The following is a 22,011-nucleotide window of genomic DNA, read 5'->3' on the forward strand; positions in this document are numbered from 1 at the left end:
ACACTAATATGTGGTGTTGTATAGTGATATATTTCTGGAGAAAATCACTTGTGGGGAAGGTTCTTTGGAAGGAATACTGTTAGGCATCCTTTCCTGAATATCAAAGTGCAAAAGATGTCAAAACATGTTGCTGCATCCTGCTTATTTAGATAGCACCTAAACACTTCCCACGACTCTACTCAATACACATAAAAGGCCAGCAACGATCTTATGTTGTTGGATTTCTTTGAACATGAACATCTGTGAAGAAATACAGTTGGCTAGAACAGGGAATGAAGGGTCATGATCTCTGGATTCTTTATATCTGTCAGCTGCTGTCTGAACCTGGGTACATCACTTAATCTACTTACAGTATAGTTTCTCCGTGTCTAAAATGGACCTGGCTGCAACAGAAGGACTTCAGCTTAAGATCCTGAGAAGAAAAGGAATGATTCATAGTTTCACTCAAGAATTATGAGTCAGTCACTCTCCCTTAAACATAATTGTCATCAAACATAACTGTCATCAAAATAAAGAAAGAGATGTCAGCATGGATATTATTGGCAAGGGCTCCTTGTCCACCAACAGACCCTGTTCCTAGCCACTGTTAGATAAGTGAGTCTGCTGATTTTTATGCTCTCATGCTTGGATCTTCAGTTGAAGATCTCACAAGGAAACTCTATTCTTTATCAATTGAAGATCCAATCTAATGGTTGTATATGCCAAAAGACAAGTGTGTGTTTGAAAGACTTCTTTCTGAACACTGCTAAACTGAATCTGAGGGGAATGCAAAGCCAGTAACAAGCTTTAACCAGAACCAAATGCCAATGAACCTTACCTTGCCAATGAACCAAAACTTGACCTAAACACTTCTGAGCTTCCTCATTTTGGGCTCCAAATACAAACTTGTCAACTTGTTAAAAAAATCCACAACTACTCTATCTCTGCAAAATCTTAGTCACTAACAGAAGATACCCCATGCAGACTGATCAAGAAAGAGATTGTTGTAATTTTTTTGTGGACTAGCAAAGAAAATTTTACACTTTATTTTTTTTTCTGCACCTGGAAAATAGCCGAGAACATGCACAGTGCTGTCAAAGGAAAGTTCAAAGAGGACAACTAACCAAGCATCTGTCAACATCAACTCAAAAGGATATGGATAAAACACTGTACAGTTGCATTATCCTTTCAGAAACATCTGAGTCCCATGAAGCTGAAACCCATGAAAAAAAATCTAGCTTTCTCTTGAAAGTAAATGATTAGCAGCTGCATTGTTGAAGAAACAGGGTTACCTGAGAACACAGGTGTTTTAAGTCCTTTTAAAGTTGTCCTTACAAAACTGCCACAACCTTTCCACAATTCACTTTTCTTTCCCTAGGATTATAGGGGTAATAGGAATATGAATGATAACTGTCTAAACCCCAAAGTTTATCTATAGCAGACCACAAGTGAGAGAGTAAGATCCACCAAGCTTTATTAAGTAGTAGTGCTTTGTAAAGAAGCTAGGTCTAAAGCTTCCACAAGCCCCCTATGATTGTGGTCAACTTAGGAGTGGCATCTGAATTCCTCAGCTGTACTGCGGAAAGTCTCAAGCACCTGATTCTGATTTAGCTTGGTTATGCACCAATTTTCTTTTCCCTTGTTTTTGTTCTTGAACAAAGCTCCAAACTTGTTTATGAGCACGGACATCTCTTCTTGTGACCTCATTGCTGCTTGCTAGTGGGCCAAAATCCATCAAATAAGAACTGGAAAGCATGACAAAGTAAAGCCAATACACAGCTTAAACAAAACTGCTTTGGAGTGAAGTTGGGCCAGATCTTCATAAGTGCAATTTCCAGTATTCAACTTTTAATACCTGTAAGCTGGCTTCAGTGCACTTTGCAGGTGCTCATCAGAGGTGATCTTCAGGAGTGCCCCCAAAAGTGACCTCCAGAAGGTTCTGTAGTACATCCCTGTGATACAACTCTTTAAACAGTACTATGGCCATGAAGTAACATCATGTGTCCATCTCAAATTCTTTTTTCTTTTGTACTGCTCTGATCATGGTTGAATACTGCTGTATCGGGAACGGACCTGACATCTGCACTACTGATAGGGACAGCTCCATTTTTCTCCATTTTAAACAAATTAAGGGTGGCCTATGGGTTCCTGGCAAACTGCCTGCGTAGTGCTTACAGGGCTTTTAAACATCTACTTTTGTAGCAGTAGCTCTGCATGCAAATGGTTATTTCCTGCTTTTCTTAATGATTTTGCTCTGGGTGAAAGCAGCTTGTGCATGAGACGGGAAGCTGTGATGCGTTTCAAATCAATACTCTGGATGAGCTGCTTTATTGTAGAGGAGTATGTTTCTACTTTAACACGGCATCTGAATTTGAACAGTCTTCTTTTCTTTTTCTTTCTCCTCTTTTCTTCTTTTTTCTATTATTCCGAAACCCACAATTAAAAGCATGAGGTTAAAAATTGAAGAGTGGAAAAAAAAGCCATATGGCCGTAGCAGGAGGTCTGACCACCCCACCTTAGGCTCGTGACAACATGCCCTACATTTAACCTGCAGTCAGGAACTAATTAACTACACAGATGGGAGTGAGCTAGCATATGTATTCAAAATAATACCCCTAAGGTTTTAATCAACAGCCCTGCCTTTTTCTGGGTTAGGAACTTAAGTGTTACTACAAAGAGCTTTGCAAAATGTATGAACAATATGTAGGGTTAAGGCAGTGCCCTGTAGTGCCTAGAGCAGGGAACTAGGAGTTGTGGTTCCTCTAGTCACTTGCTGATGCAGCACTAACTTGCTGTGTGATCTTGGGTAAGTTACTTAAATCTCTCTGTGCTTCAGTCTACCCATCAGGAAAATGGGACTCCTAATACAGTTCTTGCCTTGCATTAGTGTTATAGGATGTAATGGCAATAAAGCACTCTGAGCTCTCTGGTGATGAACATGTTGTAGAAGAATGAATGTATGGAAATTCGAGTCCTCTTGCAACTTGTTTTTAAGAGTAATACATACTTTTAAGCATTGCTGGATTAATTTTTCTCTGTCCAGATACAGAACTGTTTTTGATTTCTCATGGTGAAGTGATTCCTGGGTAATTTACATCCCATCCCTTTTGTTTTGAGGAGGATTTTTGTTTTGTTTTGTTGTTTTGGGGTCATTTTTTGTTTTGTTGTATTTTGAGAAGGGAAACAGTTATTTTCCCTAATTAGCCTTGCTTCCTGATTTGTCTTCAGCTAATTGAAAAGAAGCTCTCCTTCCCTGGAGGGAAGTTGAATCTGTTTGTGGGAAGGGGCTAGTTCTAAAGCTGCTTTACAGATATCTTGATTAATTGCTTAAATTGTGTGTGAGCAGTCTTGCAATGAGAACTGTACTTTGACAATAGAAGCATCTACTTCCATGTGTGCCTCTCAGAAGCGAAGCTTTTTTTTTTTTTTTAAATGCAGGGTTTCCAGGGAAGGTTAGAAGGTTAGAAAAGTAGGTCTGGAAGAGCCTCAGGAGGTCGCTTAGTCTGACTCGCTGCACGAGGCAGATTAGGGTAGGCTGTCTTCTACATGTGCTTTATAGGTAAGGTTGAGCTACATGTACATTTCTGTAAGTAGTGGTTTTAAACAAGCTAAGGGAATGAGGCTCATGTTTATGGATACAAACTGTCCCAACCAGCTACCATTGTTTTAGGGTTGCATGGAAAGGATAATCACTACCAAATACCCATGTGCCTGAAGTCTTGTGACATTCTCACCAGAATCTGTCTTCTACATAACAGAAGACTGATGCTCTGATGCAGTTAAACTTATAACTGTTCAGGTGTTGACCCTATTTAATTTCATTCCCACAAGATGCATCCCTGGGAATGCTGGGCCAGATCCTCCACTGGTTGTAAATCAATATGGCTATGTTTGTTTGTTTGTTTGTTTGCTTGCTTCTCTATCTTTTATTTTAAATCAACTGATGATATAGTCCACTGTGCCTTTCTCGGATCTATGTCAGCAATGACGCTTTTAAAAATTCTGATAGAAATGATGTCTCAGAGTACAGCTATTAGTCACTAAATTTTATGACAGTATGAAATGAACCTGGGTCACTATTTGTAGGATTACCCAGCATGGAAAAGTGGAGAAGAAAATATTAATGAAACTATCAAATAGTTACTTGGGCAAGGGAGAACCTCCCCAACCCCACAAATTGTGAATTATATCCCTACAATGAACTAATATTTGGGCAAAGACAGGGGTCTGACAATGTATTTAGTAGGCTCTTACACTGTATTTTCTGTCAGGATATTGATATTGTTTTATATTACCCATTATATTCTCTCTTTCTCATATATTAAAAACCTTTTACTGTTGTAATTCTTGGGACTGCTGTATGATTCATGTAATCATACTAAAGCGTCAGGGAAAAAAAAGAGAGAGAGGGTGTTCCTTTCTCAAATGTCTGCATTGCAATTATGCTAATATATTAACATAATTTTTCAGCAGCTATAATACAGTAACATAATTTACTGGCAGCAGTATTCTCTCCAAAGCTTCAGAGCAGTACTCAGGATGAAAGTCATGTTGTAAATCCTGCATGGTGTAGTGACAGAGATGGGTTAGCTTTCTCACAAGTGTTTATGTCTCAGCTTAACAAAAATTCTCCATCGTTCCACTGGCATGGATTGTAAGGCTTTACAAACTTCCTGAGCTGAGCTGCTAACTGATCTGATTGTTGCTGAAAAACTAATGTTGTCCTTTACATTCCACGGAACTTTGGATTTCTGCCTTTAACATACGTCCTGTAGTTACTCTGGAACCTGGCTTTGTTTTATACCCATGCCCATATATGGAAGGTATCCTCACATTCACGTGATGCTACTGGATGGGCTGATCATGTGCTGAAAGAAGTCCTTAGGTGGAGGCGGACAGCCAAAAGATGACTGACAACAGCACTGACAAATACAGGCACATTTTTTTTTTCTTCGTACCTTGTCAGGGCTCTAATAACAGGCATTTCCAGTTTTTGGTTCACAATCATCACAGCACAGGGTTGATTTACTTCATTTTAAAGACTGACAATGGCTAAGAGCAAGGTGTTCCATCACCTACACCCATGCCACACACAGTCAAGAGCTCAGCAAAGGTAAGTATATTGTATGGAACAAATGTGCATTGCATCCTTCCTGCACTCTTCTTGTTTAAAAACCATACTGAAGACCATCAGCTCAAACCATGGGGTAAGTGTCCCAGCTGAAAATTATACTTCCTAACCATTCATTCTTTTAGACTAAGCATCTTCTTGCATGCATCACGTCCAAACTCAAGTGGCAGCTGCCCCAATGTGGCACTGTCAGTGGCCTGAAATTAATTACTGCTGGCAAGACAGCTTGTATATGGGGTATTTTTCTACAGGCTTTTCAATTGCTTGGAGGCACCCAAAGTGCCAAATAAAACTGATATGGCAACTTGGGAGCAGTATGACCATGGCTGCCACCCAGGCAGGCACAAATCGTGGTACTGAGCATTTAATGCGTGTGAATTTGCACTTAGTGCTCTACATTCTATTCTTGAATACTTCAATGGGAATCTGTTTGGCAGAAGAAGCTAGGCTTGTGAGTTTGGAGCACAGTGTTCCTTATCAACTAGTAACATTGAAATGGAAAGCAGTCCAAAGATTCTGCTCACAAGTCTGAGGTTCTGTCCTTTTGTTCACTAACACACAGATTTAATTAACATTTCGAAAGCTCCAATGACCATGAAGGGAGTGGCTTCAGAGAATTATGATTTGTCTACCCTTACTATGAAACTGGCTAACATCTTGGCATAGAAGAGTCGTATTTCAAAGAGCAGAAATTTAAAAAAAAAAGTGATTAATCTGTTCCCTACAGGATACTGTCTTATCACAAAAGAGCTATCTAGTGTTACTACAGATTCAAGCTTTTGATGGTGGAATATCATGAATCTAAATTGTGTTAATGTTGCTGCATGGAGTTTCCTAAAACTAAGGTGTTAACTCTGTAATCAGGGTTTTTTAACGTTTGGATGGTGTCCCAAAGTTGGTTCTTTTTCTGTATAGTGCTTCTGGAATTGTGAGAGATATGTAGTATATTATTCCATCCATGAACTTATCCTCTGGTGTCTAAAATAAGTCTCTTGTTATCTACTACGTGAGAGGAGCTACCTCTGTATGGCTAGCTATTTTACTGCTAGACTACTTTTGGTCTGTGTATTGTAGACTGAATTAGTTGATGCCTGATTAAAGTAGTTCAGACTGTAAAAATCGTTTCAGTTGTAATCCTCTTGTTGGCATGCTCTTCTTCCTGAATAATTCCATTTGGGTTGAGTATTGCATTCTTGGCTCCTTCATAACCTGAACACTTCTTGGAAAGCTCGTGTTGATCTTTTTCATTCTTTGTTACGTTATTTATCCTCTGTTATGCCCATAAGACCTAATCTATATTGATTCTTCATTGTGCCAGGTATTGTACAAAACTTGAAGAATTGTATGGTGAGCTAAGCCATTTTTAATGCCATCATATGAAAATATTCCCTTCCAATGGATATTCGCACAGAAATGCAAACATGAATTTCTTGCATGACTGGGCTTTTGAGGATGGCCTTATGTTTATTTACTTTCATATGCTGCTTCCTTCTGTGCTGCTTGTACCTCCAAGTTTGGGGAGAATGGACCTCTTGGACATTGGCATCAACTGGGTGCCACTGGATGCTTTTTTTTGCATTCCTGTCCCAAGCCCAGAAGAGGCAGTACGTTACTTCACCCTGGTCACCTAACATGGCTTGTGTGTCCTGAGCATCAACTAGTTGTTTCGGTGGGTGCTTAAGCCCTGGAGCACCCATGAAGTTGGTGCCTATGCTCTTGGATCCACCCTACAGAGGTGCTTCTTGGGAGCTTCTCATTCCTTAGAGTTAAGAAAGCTGTAGGCATTGGTGGTCATTGGAAGACTGCTTTGGCTTTGTCTTGTTAGAACACCTGGCCCTTCCTTTACTGAATTTTTTGGGGCAGTGGTCTCCCCATCTGCAACCCATGCTTACGTTTTTCAACCCCCAGATGTATAGGGACCAGGAACTCTCAGCAAACTAGCAAGCAGATATTTCAGTGTAAGGCCAGAAGGGTAATGTCATGATATAACTATTTAGTAGTTTTTTAAGGCTCAGTCTTTCACTTCCCTCTCTCCTGACTGTTGGGAAGGATGTGACAATTAACACCTCTTTCTTAGGAGAAAGAACTCTTATCAAACCCCTCTCTAGAAGCTTACAATAACCATGTATAGTACCCTGAACAGAGAACACTATTTAAGACCCAATTTAGGTATACCTGCTGTATATATTGTTGAACTGTGGCTGTGTTATGACAATGCAAGACGAAAGAACATTTTAAAAGCCACAGTTCCTAACCCAGTCTGAAATTTTCCTGTAACTTCTCTTCAGATAACATTTCAAAATGATTCTGGCTGTCAGGTTTTCTAAAATGGCTACCTAATTTTATTATCTGAGGGAATACCAGTATGGGAACAAAATAAAAATAGATTTTTTTCTTTGTGTCAAGCAACACACAAATTCATTAAGCTATGTCGTGTGTGGTTTTTTGTTTTGTTTTCAGTAATAAAAAATAATTATAGAGTTGGATGCATAAATAGCCCTCAGGGTAATGTAAATGCGTCAAACATCCAGTTATGCACGTGTTTAAAGGTTAATACTATTTGTTCTCAGTACATTTAGTTTTTGCAAATCATGTGCTGACATGCATCCCTCTTTGATATCTGTTCACACATGGAGCAGCAACCTATTCTTGTGCCATACAATAATACGTAGCAAACTGAACTTCTTGGAGGAAAAAGAAAAGGTCCTGAATATCTTCTTGCTTCTAATCTTATCTACCACTTCAATGCTTTCCTGATAAATTTAAAGAAAATTAAGGCCTAATTTATCCATTCGCTGATCAATTTACTACTTCATCCTCATTTTCATAAACATAGAAGCCTTTTGTTGAAATTGTTGGAACAATATTCTTATGCACGACTATTTACCAGGGGCCAAGTCCTATTTACTCTTCATGTACCTATGTAGTTTGTATATAACCACTGTTTTGGACACTTACACAATTTAAGAGTGCATTCCTCCTTGTAAAGAAATAGCCTGAGAGGGGAGGACAACCCTCCCACTTTTTAGTTCAGTAGCCTAGTGGGTAGGGCCTAAGGAACAGAAGTCCAGAGAGGAATTGAAACTGCTTCCCAACAAAATGCTCCCAAAGGCAGTTGCCCAGGGGAACCTAGGTGCTTCCTAAATCTCTCCACAGCCCTCCTGGTCCACCACACCTTGAATATCCATGGAATAAAATGGATAAACAGCACCGGGAAAACTTTTACACCATTGGAAGAAGGGATGATGTTTAGAACCTACCCCCTACCCCATTCCAGGGTAGCATCCATCCATACACAGATAGAGACTGGGGAATGACTGCAGTACTGCAGAGAATAACCTAGGAGTTCCAGCAGACCATAAACTGACTATGAGCCAATAGCGTCCTCTGTTGCAAAAAAAGCCATTATGTTAGGTTGTATTAATGAGTGTCACTTGCAAATCAAGGGAAGTGATTCTTCTGCAGTATTCGGCATTTTGATGAGGAGTACTGTGTCCAGTTTTGGGGCCTACACTTCAAGAATCACATAGACAGTCCACAAAAATCCAGCAGACAGCAACAACAAGACTAGGGAAGCCTAATTACGAAAAAAGGCTCAAAGAGCCAGCCTGTAGTTTGGAGAAGAGAAAACTGAGGGGGGATTTGAAAACAATCTTCAAATACCTGCAGGGCAATGGAAACTCGCTTTTTCCTGTGGCCATAAGGGACAGGACTTGGAGCAATAGACTCAAGCTGCAGCAGAGGAAATTCAGGTTGGACATTAGGAGCAATTTTTCAGCCTGGGAGGGTGGCCAAGTATTGGATAGGCTACCTAGAGAAGTTGTGGGATTTCCAGCTCCAGAAATTTTCAAGAGCAGGTTGGATAGATATTTGATTTGGATAGTTTAGTCCTGCATGATCCTGCCTTAAGAAAGGACAGCCCCCTGCTAGATCCCAACCATTCCTGCACCACTCCAGCTAGGGCAGCAGGGAGCAGCTGTATGGTAAGGTCTCTTCCAGCCCTACTTTCATATACTCCTGTGATCTTACTGAGCTGCATACCATCTGAATTGTAGTGTTTCTCCTGGCCCCACATATCTCCCTTTCTTGGCTAATCAGTGGGCCAACTTCAGAAGGGCTAGTGCTCTGGACCACTGGCTATCAACCTTTCTTGTACCAGGACCCATTTGCAAACATAAATGGCCAGTCCTGACCTACTGCCCCTGACTCTTGACCCACTACCCCAAGGCCCCACCCTCTCAGTGTGCAGAGTGGGAGCAGTGGTGATATGTAGAGGGGGCATGGGGGTGCATGCGCACGCCCTGAGCGCTGGTGTGCCCCCTGACAAGCCACGCTCCCTGCTTAGGTGACAGCCCGGGGGGCAGGCAGGAGTGCCGGTGGCTCCCCTGTGAGCACTGTCCGGGGGGGGGTGGGAGCGCTGGATGAAGCATCATGGCCACTTCCTGGTCAGTGAGATTGGTTGCAGGGGGACCCCTCCCCCCCCGGTCGCTAACTGTTTGCTGGGGAGGGGGGCACACGCCTGCCTTGATTAAGGTGGCACCAGTTGTCCATAGGTAGGAGGGGTGGGGGGGGGAGGGCAAGCAGCCTAGAAGGGAAAGGCCATGGTTTCCCACACTCTTCTCGTTTCAAGGAGAATCCAGTTTTAAAGTTTGTTGATCCTTTTTTAAAGTTTGTTTGCAACCCTTTCATATATTCATGCAACCTACTTTTGGGTCATGACCCACAGGTTGAGAAATGCTGCAAGTCTGGACAATATCTGGCATGTGACCTAGTGTTCAGAACACTTTGCTGTGAAATGAGATGCAGGTTCAAGCTCGCTGTGAATGAGAGGAGCAGAGAACCTGGCTCTCTTGCTCACGAGGTCACATAAAGCTAATCAGTGAGAGGGTGCCCTTCTAATTGAAATTTCAGGACTTGCCTGTGTATGAGAGTAACTGGGCAATTTTATCTTCCCGTGGGCAACTGCCCAGCCACAGCATAACCATACTACATATGCTCAATAGCATAGGCAGATTGAGGAGTCTGAAAAGTGGGGTGCAGAAGCAGCAGCCAGTGTTATAGTAGTGGCTGCACCCCACTATGCTCTCAGCTTTACCCCTCCTCCACCAGGGCAGGAAGACCTTGCTGCAGAAGCAGCAGCTGAGGACTTGAAGTCCCTGTATCAGATAAAAATCTCCCCCCCCTCCACCCTCGCCCTACTCTCAGGATTTCTTATCTTCCTCTTTCTCAGTGGCACCTCCGCTTCACTCCTATCCCTCCCTTCCCCTTTTCACCCCCAGTTTATGCCTCCAGGCCCAGAAGGGGGAGACTCACCTACCACCACTGCTGCTGTCCCAGACACTCCTGTACCACTGCAGCAGGGAGCAGCTATGCGAGAAACCAAGGACAGCAGTAATAGACAGCTGATTTCCACACCCCCACACTCCCTGCACCAGCTTCTAGGCTGAGAAGAACCTCTTGGGGGGAACAAGCAGGAAGAGGGTCTTTCCCCGAAGGGCCCCCCCCCATAGCTACTGCTGTCCCTAGCCAAGCCTGGCTGTCTACACAACTGCTCTCTGCAGCCCTGGCTGGAGCAAGGCAGGAGTGCCTCTGGGGCTCTGCCTGCCCTTGGGTCAGTCAAGGACACTGGCAGCAGTGGGTGGGTCTCCCTTTCCTGCACCCAAAGGGTGAGAGGAGGGGAGGATGGGAGGGGAGGGGAAGGAAGGTGCTACTGAGGGTGGAGGGGAAGAGAGGGTGTGATTCAGGGAGGAAATGGGAGGGATTAAAAGTCTCCAAATACTGTTTGGGGGGACTTAAGGTCCCCCTGCTTTGGGCACTTAAACCCCCCAGCTGCTGCTCCTGTGGCACTTGGGATTCTGCAGGGGATCCAGGGCTTCAGGGAACAGGAGCCTCTGAGTTACCCTGTGGAAGCAGGAGGGTGCAGCCATGCCACCACACCCCCTTTGGATCCACCCCTGAGCAGCAGGCCTAGTGCAAGCAGTGCTGAATCTCTAATTATGCATAAGGGCCTACATATGCAGCTCTGTGCCAAACACTTAGGCACAGAAGATGAAATGGGATTTGGCCCTCAGTCTCTGCTGCAAACAAGATATGTTCATCTTTTTAGACTTCTGTTTAAATGTATAATTATCTTATTTTATACTTCAGTGAAGTCTCATTAAATGCAAAGCCTCATTTGTTTGAGGGAGTTCTGCAGATATGTAGTTAACTTCAGGATAATTTGTATGGCCTGCATTTGCCAGGTCATCTTGCCATTGATGGCTGCTATTGCTTCTGTTATGTGGCTAGTGCAAATCTAGTCAGGTTTTTCTGTGATCTGATGCACAGTATATGACACTCGCTCCCCTGTTGCTTCTACCTTACTATTATATGCTAGATGATGGAGGCTGTTTCTAGAGTCAAGTCAATGGAACCCTAATTCAGGAGACCTGGGTTCAGCTCCTAGTTCTGTCAGAGGCATTGTGTATAATGTTGGGGCCTGATCTGCAAAGTGGGCATTAGGATGTATTTTATCCAAGAACTCATAGGCAATACATAGGGGTGGCACAGGGAGGCACGTGCCCCCCCCCCCGAGATAAGCCACCCTCAGCTTTTGTGGGCAGTCGCTGGCCCCTCCACCCTCACTGCTGACACGGCTGCTGGTGGGTGCAGCTGGTCCCCGCTCACCACCTGCCACTGGCCCCCTGCTGTCGACACCACTAGTGGCGGCTGCAGGCAGTCCCCAGTTGCGGGAGGCACCAGTCATTCATGCAAGAACTGTTTCATGTTAAAAGACTTTGGAGCAGGGATCTGAACCAGAACTCCCCTCTCCCAGATGAATCACTGAACCAGTTGTGTCCCCTCTAGCCCAGTGAACCTCGAATTCTTTATGTCACGGATGTGACAGGAGGCCTGGGAGGTAGTCTTAGACAGCCAATAGCCAGGTAGGCAGGATGCTGTCTTGGGAAACAGAGGGCATGCTTGAACCCATTTAGGCCAATGAAGCAAGATTCCAGCTTCCTGCATGAGCGCCATCATGACTGAGCTGTTGTATAGATTTAAAAAAAAATAAGAGTAGGCATCTTCTTTGGCCATGTTCGTGAATAAATGTTACTGTTCTATGCGGAGTTTAATCATGCTGTGTTTGGTGAGCTCTGACCACACCCATTGAATCAGATCTTTGATACAAGATAGGAACAGAAATATTAGCTTGAGGAGTCACTTGGGCTAGTCATGAGATGGGTGCTGATCAACTCAGCCCAAGCAAGATGGTGGCAGTTTTGGGCGTGTGCAGAAGCAAAACCTTAAGTGTCCAGGGAACTTTACTAGGCAATACTTGGGCATCTATAATTGGCCTTTGGAGCAGTGCTTCTCAAACTATCTGATGTGGCAGACCAGCAATTTTTTTCCAGCGGGCCAGGGACTGGTGCCCGGTACAGCCAGTGGCAGCAACTGTGTGTAACACCGCTACACAAATGCGCGACCAGCTGTTTCTTTCTCTTTCCTCCTCGCACGACCTGATATCACTTGGAGTGTTGGAACGTACAAACTGTGGCACTATGACATACTGACGTTATGCTTCTGACAATATATTTATTTCTTTCCTGGCAGCTCACTGCGGACCGGCGAATATATTTCTTTCCTGGCAACTCGCTGCAGACTGGCGACCAGTGGCTTGTGGACTAGCACCGGTCTGCGGACCACCGCTTTGAGAAGCACTGCTTTAGAGGCTCTGAGAGCCCCTCTAATTAAAGTGCCAGAGCATCTCATGTATCAGCATCCCCATACTTCAAAATGGAGGCAGGGGCACTTGAACTACAGTTCATTCAACAAGCTTTAGTTCAAGCATCCCCACCACCTTTTTTAAACCTGGGGACAGATGCTGATACACAATATGTGGGAGGCTGCTGAAGCACTGTTATTACCATGCTCCAGCAGACTCAGTTAATTGAGTCTGCTCTAATGTACTGTAATTACAATGCATTGGAGCAGCCTCTGTGCTTGTGTACAGGTACCCTAGGGGGCTAAAAGGTTAGGGGGTGTGTTTTGAGGATCACACTCTTAGACTTAGGTGTATATGTTTCCAAAGCCCACTTTGGACTTCTGAGTCATTTGGTGGCCCTGAGTCTTAATTTCTATGACTCAAATTGCACAAGTCCTTTATCACAACTATTTAAGCAGGAATCCTTTTAGTATGTGTATGTAGAACACATAAGACTTTGGAGACCTCATCTCCTTTTGGCTTCTATGAAGCACTGACATGTTTTGTCAGCCTGTGTTCCAGTCCAGCAAAACATTTCCAGCACAGGCTATGGAAAAAGGTGATAGCCCTCCTAGTAGGAAAGGGAAAAAGGTGTCCCGCAATTACTCACTAGCAGACTTTTAACTGTTTGCCTAAGTGAAAAACCTTGGAATGGCACAAATAGTTATTTGTAAGCTTTCCCCGTATGCAACAGAAAGTACTTCACCCCTTAGGGTGATGATATTCCCCCAACCACAGAGATACAGGGATAGAGGAAGTCTAGAAATCCTACTAGTAGAGTAAATGGAGAAAATAGACAAATCCAGCTCCCTTTCTTTTGCCTTTCCCTGACTTATGATCCAGTAGCTGATTAGCAAGCAGAAGGGCATGCATAGTCTATATTAAATATCTGGGTTTATTAGACATACATTGTAATGGGCCAAGCAGGAGCTTTATTAATCTTTAATATATTGGTATAACACAAGTTTAATAGTTGGGGGGGCCACAAATAGAAGGAACTGAAAATGTACATGCAAACCTTAATTGTCTCCAGTGACCCTTTGAAACCTTGCATTTGGATACCAAGTGTTTTATACTGACTCATTATAGGAGATAAGGACCTTGCATTCTTCAGTCAAGTTGCAGTGCTACATTCAAAGTAGCAAAGAAAAAAATTCCAGCTCAAAGGTTTTTATCCATGAACTCAGATTTAATAATCGTATTCCATCATGACCTCATTTTATCACACTTTATGCAACTGCTTCCACTGTAACCTCTTTCCCCCAAGATGAAGATGTGTTTAAAGGGTTTCCCTTCACGTTAGCACACTTGAACAAATTTTCTTTGCCAAAATGCTATTACGAAGAATGCACACATTGTAAAAAGTCTTTCCCTTGCATGTTCTCCCTCAAGATATACAGAAGTGTCTTTCCAGATATTATAAATACAGTGACAATTCATCCATAGCTCATTTAAAGGGGAGTTTGAAATTTTACCTTCCAAAATTCGTTCTCCAAAAGCTTTCCATATGTGGAATCTACTTTTAGACAACTTGTACACATATGGCTTCACTGTTTTGATTGCTGCAGAGACAAGGTGCTACAATAGGCAGGGAGAAATCCAAGGTTTGGTTATCTTTTACAGGAATAAATCTGTATGTATACAATCATTACGTGCCTCTGGAAATGTAGGAGCACCTTTGGGGTGCTACCCTTAAAGTCATTTTTCCTGCAATAATGTATAGAGGGAGGAGGTTAACTTTGAAGCATTACATAATGAATACTACTCAACTTGCTGGATCAGTGGCCAAGTGGCAGATAATGTCTAGAAACTAGAAGATCGAGACAACAGTTTCTTTGCTTCTCCCACATATACTTTCAATGCTTCCTTTCCACACTAATCTCATGTGGAATACCTTTCCCAAATAGTTACGTAACTATTACCTTGTTCTCTGTCAAATCACTTCTTAAGACACATTGCTACAATGAGGTCTACAGCAGAGGTTCTCAAACTGTGGTCCGCAGACCACCACTAGTCCGTGAGCTCCATTCAGGTGGTCTGCAGAATGGTCGCGGAATAATAGAGAATATCTGTACTCGTAAGGTGAGACTGCTGATATTAAAAAGAACAAAAAAAAGTTTAAGTGGTCTGCCGAGACCCTCAGCAATTTTCAAGCGGTCTGCGAAAAAGAGTTTGAGAACCACTAGTCTACAGTAAAGTGCCTAAAAAGAACAGCTAAATAGGTGGTCTGTTAGAGATTCATTATGTCACTTGTTCACTTGCCTAGTTTTAAAGCAAACTTTGGTACATCCCAACTGTACCCTTAGCAGTGTGTAACCTTGTGTTCACAATGCACTCAGCCTCATCCCTTCCTTTTGCACACTTCTTTGCTTTGCCTCTACAGTACTCTAAAAGCCACGGAGTAGGAAACCAACTTCTATTTCATGCTTGGACAGCACCCGATATAATTAAACAGTGATACTGACTGGGACCTCTGGGTACTACAGTAATACAAATTAGTATTAATGGTGATACCAAGCACTTGAATTGGAGCCATGAGATTTGCATTCAATTCCTAGTTCTCCTGTTGACTTATGTGACCTTGGGCAAGTCACAAAGGCAGGATTTTTTCAAAAATATCCACTAATACTTTTTTCAATGTCTCAATTCCTCAGTGTAAACATAGTATCGGTGCACCAGTTCCTTTCTCAGCAAGTATGTTTTATATTAATAAGCTTATCTGTCTTTCCAAAACACTTTGAGAACCAAGGATGGAAAACATCATCTATCTGCAAAATCTTATTAACGTTCTGCATATTTAGAGCAAATACTATGTTCCTGTGAGTCACAGACACCAGGATTGTTTAACTTTGATATATCAATGTTGCAACAACACTTTTTTTTAAACAGGAAGAATGACTGGGAGAGGGGGGATATGTTGAGCTGCGGGGTGGGAGTGCTCAACTACATTCCTATCTAGGAAATAACCTTTCAGTAAATGAGTTTTGGGACCTAGGACCTTGGCAGTGCCCTTAGTTTGTGTAGCCTCTTTGTTTTTGTGGCTCCCCCTACCTCTCCCCCTTAAGAATTTTGGAGTTCTGGTTTCCCACATAATATTTGTAGGAGATGAAGTAAGACTCAGATAGCACCCTGCTGGCAAGCAGAAACAGCATTTACTGCAATGTGCATTGCCAAGTATGAGGTACTTCCGAATGAACTTCAAAAGCACTGAAATGACCATGAACTGCTACTTCAAGAATGCGAACAATGCTGTTGCTTTCTAGCAAGCACAGAGCTGGTGAGAGCTGGGAACGGAAGGGGAAAAATAATAGTTGGATTTGGACGATGTTGTAGCAGTACAGATAAGTCAGAAAAACAGGTCTCTCTGGCACTCAGGAATTGTAGGGCTTATTATAGTAACACCTAAAAATGTATACAACATAGATGCAGGAAGAAATGGTTCCTGCCTTGAAATATTTTTCATTCAAAAAGGCTAAACTAAGGCTGCGGGAAAGGGACAGACATATCATCAAGCTGCCTAAAGTGCTGATAGGAACACATTTGTTAGCTTGTATGCTTGTGAGGGCTTTTTAAAATAAACAAACCATCCATTCATTTATCCCCGGTGTCTCATCCTGCCATATTTGACAGGGGAAGGGTCGAGTGAGCAGTTGTCTCACCTTATCCAGGTGATGCTCCCAACTCTGGGCTGAGTTGGACTGAGAAAAGCAAACCAAACGTGAACAGGGCAAACAGTCATAATACTTAAATATGATGGAACAGTTGCCTCGGTGGAAGCAGCTCCAGTGGTTGATCCTGCCTTTGGAGTTCATGCCAGCTTCTGTGATCAGGCACTGGAGTCAAATCCTGTCTCAGGCAAAACTTAGTTGACTTCACTGTTGAATTTAACAGGTGTTTTGCCTAAATAAGGACTAATATGATTTGGCTCTTGGAAATGACAATGTAGTGGTTCTATTATTGCCATTTCAGTCTCTCCTTATCACTTCTTGTAATCTAATATGCCTTTTCCATAGCATTCACATGATGCAAGCTAGGTATTTACTTACACAGCATTTCAATACATTTGCTACACTTGCACGTTCACTTCTCTGGTACTTTTGTCTGGTTGCATATTCTTCTTTATACTTTTTTAGGCAAGGAATTGGCCTACTGAGACCTGGTAACTCTGGCTTTTTTCTATGTATGGAGGTCATTTTCAAAACCTAGTTGCATCTTCTCATAGTTGCATTAACATGTGTGAAGGGCAACCTCTGGCAGATGTGGTTGTGAAATGGTCTACGTTGATCCACAGAATAAAATATGTGGGTCTGTACTCAAAAAGGAAATCTTGCTTGATCCACATGAGCTATAAACATGTACGAAAACAGATGCTGGAGAGGGATCTGTCGGTACAACTTTTATTTAGGATAGTTATTTGTTGATACAGTTCACGATTGTTGGGACAGGGACTACAATCCCTTCAGGTTTCTTGTTCTCAGTGTTGTTACAGTAATGTTTCAGTAGTTCAGAGAGCCTAGTTGTACTGTAGACTTCTAAGTACGTCATCATTAAAATAGTCAGGCACTTTGTACCAGACCATGTATTTCTGAACCTGTAGATTATTAAAGTGTTATTGCACTGTAGCATTTCTAATTATTGTTGTTGCACTGACAGCACATAAGCAAGATCATTAAGTATTAAGCCTATATATAACCTGAAGTGTGGCACTTACTGTGGAGAGACCTTGGGCCTCTGGAATGAGTTTTTGATTTCCTACTAGCCAGGTGTCCTAGTCATTGTTTTCTATTTAGTTGGAGCGCTAAAGCACAGGATGAACATATGAGCACCTTTGTTGCATAAAACAAATTGCAAAGTGCTGCTGACATTAATCTGTACCTATGTGCAACAGATTACCCTAGCTGATGTATTAATAAATCTTTGTCTTCTTACAATTACATGTTATTAGTTTTTGGCCCCTATGACATTTTAAACCTCTTTGTTTTGTTTTTTTGTCCTGTTCCTAACAGTTTCACCAAGTGAGAAGAGTGATGACCATCCTTTTCCTTACTATGGTTATTTCATACTTCAGTTGCATGAAAGCTGCCCCAATGAAAGAAGCAAGTGTCAGAGGACAAGGCAGCTTGGCTTACCCAGGTCTTCGGACCCACGGGACTCTGGAGAGCCTAAGTGGGTCCAATGCTGGTTCAAGGGGACTGACATCACTGGCAGACACTTTTGAACATGTCATAGAGGAGCTTCTAGATGAGGATCAGGACATCCAGCCCAGTGAAGAAAACAAGGATGCAGACTTATATACGTCTCGGGTTATGCTAAGCAGTCAAGTGCCTTTGGAACCCCCATTGCTCTTTCTGCTTGAGGAGTACAAAAATTACTTGGATGCTGCAAATATGTCTATGAGGGTCCGGCGCCACTCTGACCCAGCTCGTCGTGGGGAACTAAGTGTGTGTGACAGTACTAGTGAGTGGGTAACAGCAGCAGAAAAAAAGACTGCAGTGGACATGTCTGGTGCAACCGTCACAGTCTTGGAAAAAGTCCCAGTACCCAAAGGCCAACTGAAGCAATACTTCTATGAAACCAAATGCAACCCCAAGGGTTACACAAAAGAGGGGTGCCGGGGCATAGACAAGAGGCACTGGAATTCCCAGTGCCGAACTACCCAGTCGTATGTGCGAGCGCTCACCATGGATAATAAAAAGAGAGTTGGCTGGCGGTTTATAAGAATAGACACTTCCTGTGTATGTACTTTGACCATTAAAAGGGGAAGATAGTGGATTCATGTTGCATAGATTATATTGAGACAAAATTATCTATTTGTATATATACATAACAGGGTAAATTATTCAGTAAAAATAATTTTATGGACTGCATGTATAACTGAAGTTTATACAGTACAGTGGTTCCACAGTCTATTTATTGAACATATCCATGACCTGAAGGGGAACAAAAGTCATTTGCGCACAACTTTAAAAAAAAGAAAAAAAAAGTCTGCATTACATTCCTCGATAACATTGTGGTTTGTTGCCGTTGCCAAGAATTGAAAACAGAAAAATTTAAAAAAATTAATAAAATTGCATGCTGCTTCAATTGTGAATTGATGATAAACTGTCCTCTTTCAGAAAAAAAATTGAACCAAAACATTCCGTTTACATTTTAGACAGTAAGTATCTTTATTCCTGTTAGTATTATATCTGTTTACTGCTTTAACTTCTGATAGCGTTGGAATTAAAACAATGTCAAGGTGCTGTTGTCATAGTTTTACTGTTTTGTTTTGTTTTTTACTTTTAAATTCCCACCTAGTTGGAAAAAAAAAGAAAAATATCATTACCATATGTTCTGGATAAAATAATTTTTTGTATGTTGTGAAGGTGTTTGCAATATCAAATCAGACTACTGACAAAAAAAAAATTTAAAAAAAGGCAACTGAAAAAGAATACTGATGTTCCACTTCATGCTACTGAACTTCAGGCTTAAAGACAGCACTTGTGTAACTGTCTGCCTCCTTTTTTTTTTTTTAAATGGCTTTCTTTTGAAAGACCTGCATTTGCTTACATAATGTTTGTTTGTGTTTGAAGTTTTTTTTCCCCCTTCCTCTCTTTGGAAGGAAATTTGATTGCAATCTCTAAATATTTCACTTCTCACCGTACAACTGGAGCTTGTCATATTGAAAATATCAAGAGTGTTGAGAGCAATGACTTGATGTAATAAAAGACTTTTTGTGCTTGGATCAAATGTTTTGTTGAAGCAAAATGAAATTTCATCATAAAACCGTTTGGAAAGAGTCAAGTGACCCTAAAAGCTAGGAAGCCACAAGACGAGATAATATGGGCCTAGTTCAGTAGTTAGTTACAAAGCCTTGGCTTGAGTGGGGCTGCTTGAGTATAAATCAGCACTGAATTGGGCTCCATGGGTTCAGTGGAAGAGCAGCAGCTTTGCCCTGTATATTAATATATGTAGTACAACCTATTGCTCCATTGGTGACCGTGAAAATATCTAATGTGCTTTGGCCCTTGAGTTACTGGGAGATATAGTAGTAGAGAAGTTTAGAATCCAAGCCAGAAGGACTCTTGAGGATTGGCTTTGGAATGAGGCAGAAAAGGCCTTGCACTAGTTTGAAATGTCTAACACACCTAAGATATTTTCAAGAGGTTCCAGTTCTAATAGGCAGTATATGTCAACTTTAGTAGACAAATATGAAAGCAGGACAATATAATCGTTTGAAAAAAATAGGAAAAGCAGGAGTGAAAATTACTTCTGGGATAAATAACACAAAATGGACTTAGATTCAAATAGCCAATTACAGCAGTCTCCTACTAATAATTAGTATAACATCAGTATTTTTGAGTTGGAAGCTCAAAAGTTGAGCTCCCAGAACAAGACAGGATAAGAAATGTATTTACGGGCACAGTATAATAAAGTTACGTTTCATCGCTGCAGTCACTGATTTCTGGAAGGTGGGAAATTCAATTTAGCAACCTGATTAACTAGCATAAATGGGTTCACTGAAGGAAGGTGTTTTATCTGTAGCGGTAACTCATGTAGGTGAAACTGAGAGAAAAATGACCAAAGCCAAGACGCACACATTTTGCAACATTCTATCCACAATTTCATATTGGCAAAACTTGTGTACTTTTTTGCATTTCTGATCAAAGTCATTTGAGATTGGGATTGTGTCAGGAATTTTGAAAGATATTCCTTTTTCATGGATTGTATGTTCCATACTTAGCCTAACTCATTAATACAAGTAGACTCAATCCCATAAACAGATACCATCACTCCTATCAGCCAAAGATATTTAATAAGTGCTCCTTAAATGTAAATGAACTTTGGATCCGTTCCTTCATTAGCAGAAGTGACTACCAGAGTTGACCCCCTCCGCACACTGATAACTTCATTCTCCATCTACCTTTTCCATCCTAGCAACTGCTATGAGGTTTCACTATCATAAGAAAACACACACACAAACATGCAACTTCATCTGATCTTCCCGGACCTCAAATTTTAGGCCTTATTGGGAGAGTTCAGGTACTCCTACTCCTAAATGGAAATTAGAAATGGAAAAGGTCCCACCCGAATAGAAAAGATCAACTTTTTGAATTTATATACTGAAGGATAATGGGAGTGGGAGGATTTTATTTAATCAAAACCAGCTGACCCACCACCAGCCTTTATATGGACCTTTACTAGAGTCAGGATTTCATCAAGGTGGCTTACTGCCTCATCACTTTTTTCCAAACCATACAAATTAGAAAGACAAATGCCTAGAAAATGGGAAGGGGTTAAATTAACCAGTGTATAGGAAGTAGATTATTCATCTACTTTGGCACCAGAAAGACAAATGATAGGAATCTAATTTGAAAAAAGCATAAAACATAATTCATGCTTGAAAGAATGTAAGATTAGTGATCAGCCAGAGTTACCTGCAGGCAGGTTCTCACTCAAGCAAAACTTCCAGGCTGGTTTAAGAAGTGTCATTAAATGTTTGTAGAGCCTTAACAACTAGATTGATCTATGTCTAGATCCTGCCACTTTCATACTTACTAGGTGAAATTAATGGAGTTACTCATGGAGTTGCTGAGCACTCAAACTAGTTGCAAAGTGTGGCCTAAAATGTTTTTTAAAAAAGTTAAACTTTTTTTTTAATTAGGGTTTCTATTTCAGGTGGGGACAAAAGGAAACTATTCTAAACTCTGCAAGTATATAGTGTGACACAGTATTTCCTAAAATATTGGTATTTATAATTTCTGCAAATGAAATAGGCAATTAGACTACAGTCCCATGGCTGTTGCATGCCAGACCTAGCACATACATGATCACAGGCTTGGCAGTTTTAGTTGAAATGAGGTTTTAAAAAAAAGTCACTTAATTGAAGTCTTGCTGCTGTGACAAAGTTATTTCATGCATGTCAGCAGGCCTAGTGCTTTGTTAAAAGTAAAGACTCTCTTGCAAATGTAAGTCAATGTCTGTGGCCTTGTTCTCTATATTCACTATGTGTAACATATTTATTGTATATTTATATAATTTTATGTTTTTGGGAAAAACTGAAATTGGCATTAAACCTTAAAATCATCTGCGTCATATTGTAAATATAATTAAGCTATATTTAAGTGTACTAATTAGCATATAATTTATGTTTAACTATAGATTTTTTATGTTTTTAAAT

The 22,011-nt window shown here is 41.4% G+C and overlaps 1 protein-coding gene across 2 annotated transcripts in view; it reads left to right on the forward strand.

Annotated features, from left to right (window-relative positions):
• Positions 1-21,917, forward strand: part of BDNF (brain derived neurotrophic factor) — a 28,017-nt gene extending 6,100 nt beyond the window's left edge. Inside the window, exons 1-2 of one of the 2 annotated variants that reach the window (XM_019552326.1) lie at positions 2,698-2,785; positions 17,858-21,917. In XM_019552326.1, the coding sequence (XP_019407871.1) occupies positions 17,879-18,619 (741 nt within the window). In that variant the 5' untranslated portion in view covers positions 2,698-2,785; positions 17,858-17,878 and the 3' untranslated portion in view covers positions 18,620-21,917. Of the gene's footprint in view, positions 1-2,697; positions 2,786-17,857 lie in introns of those variants that run through there. The other variant, XM_019552325.1, reaches the window with a different exon arrangement.
• The last annotated feature ends 94 nt before the right edge of the window (positions 21,918-22,011 follow it).

This window comes from Crocodylus porosus, unplaced genomic scaffold (genome assembly GCF_001723895.1).
Source record: "Crocodylus porosus isolate Cpor-Errol unplaced genomic scaffold, CroPor_comp1, whole genome shotgun sequence".
NCBI lineage: Eukaryota > Metazoa > Chordata > Crocodylia > Crocodylidae > Crocodylus > Crocodylus porosus.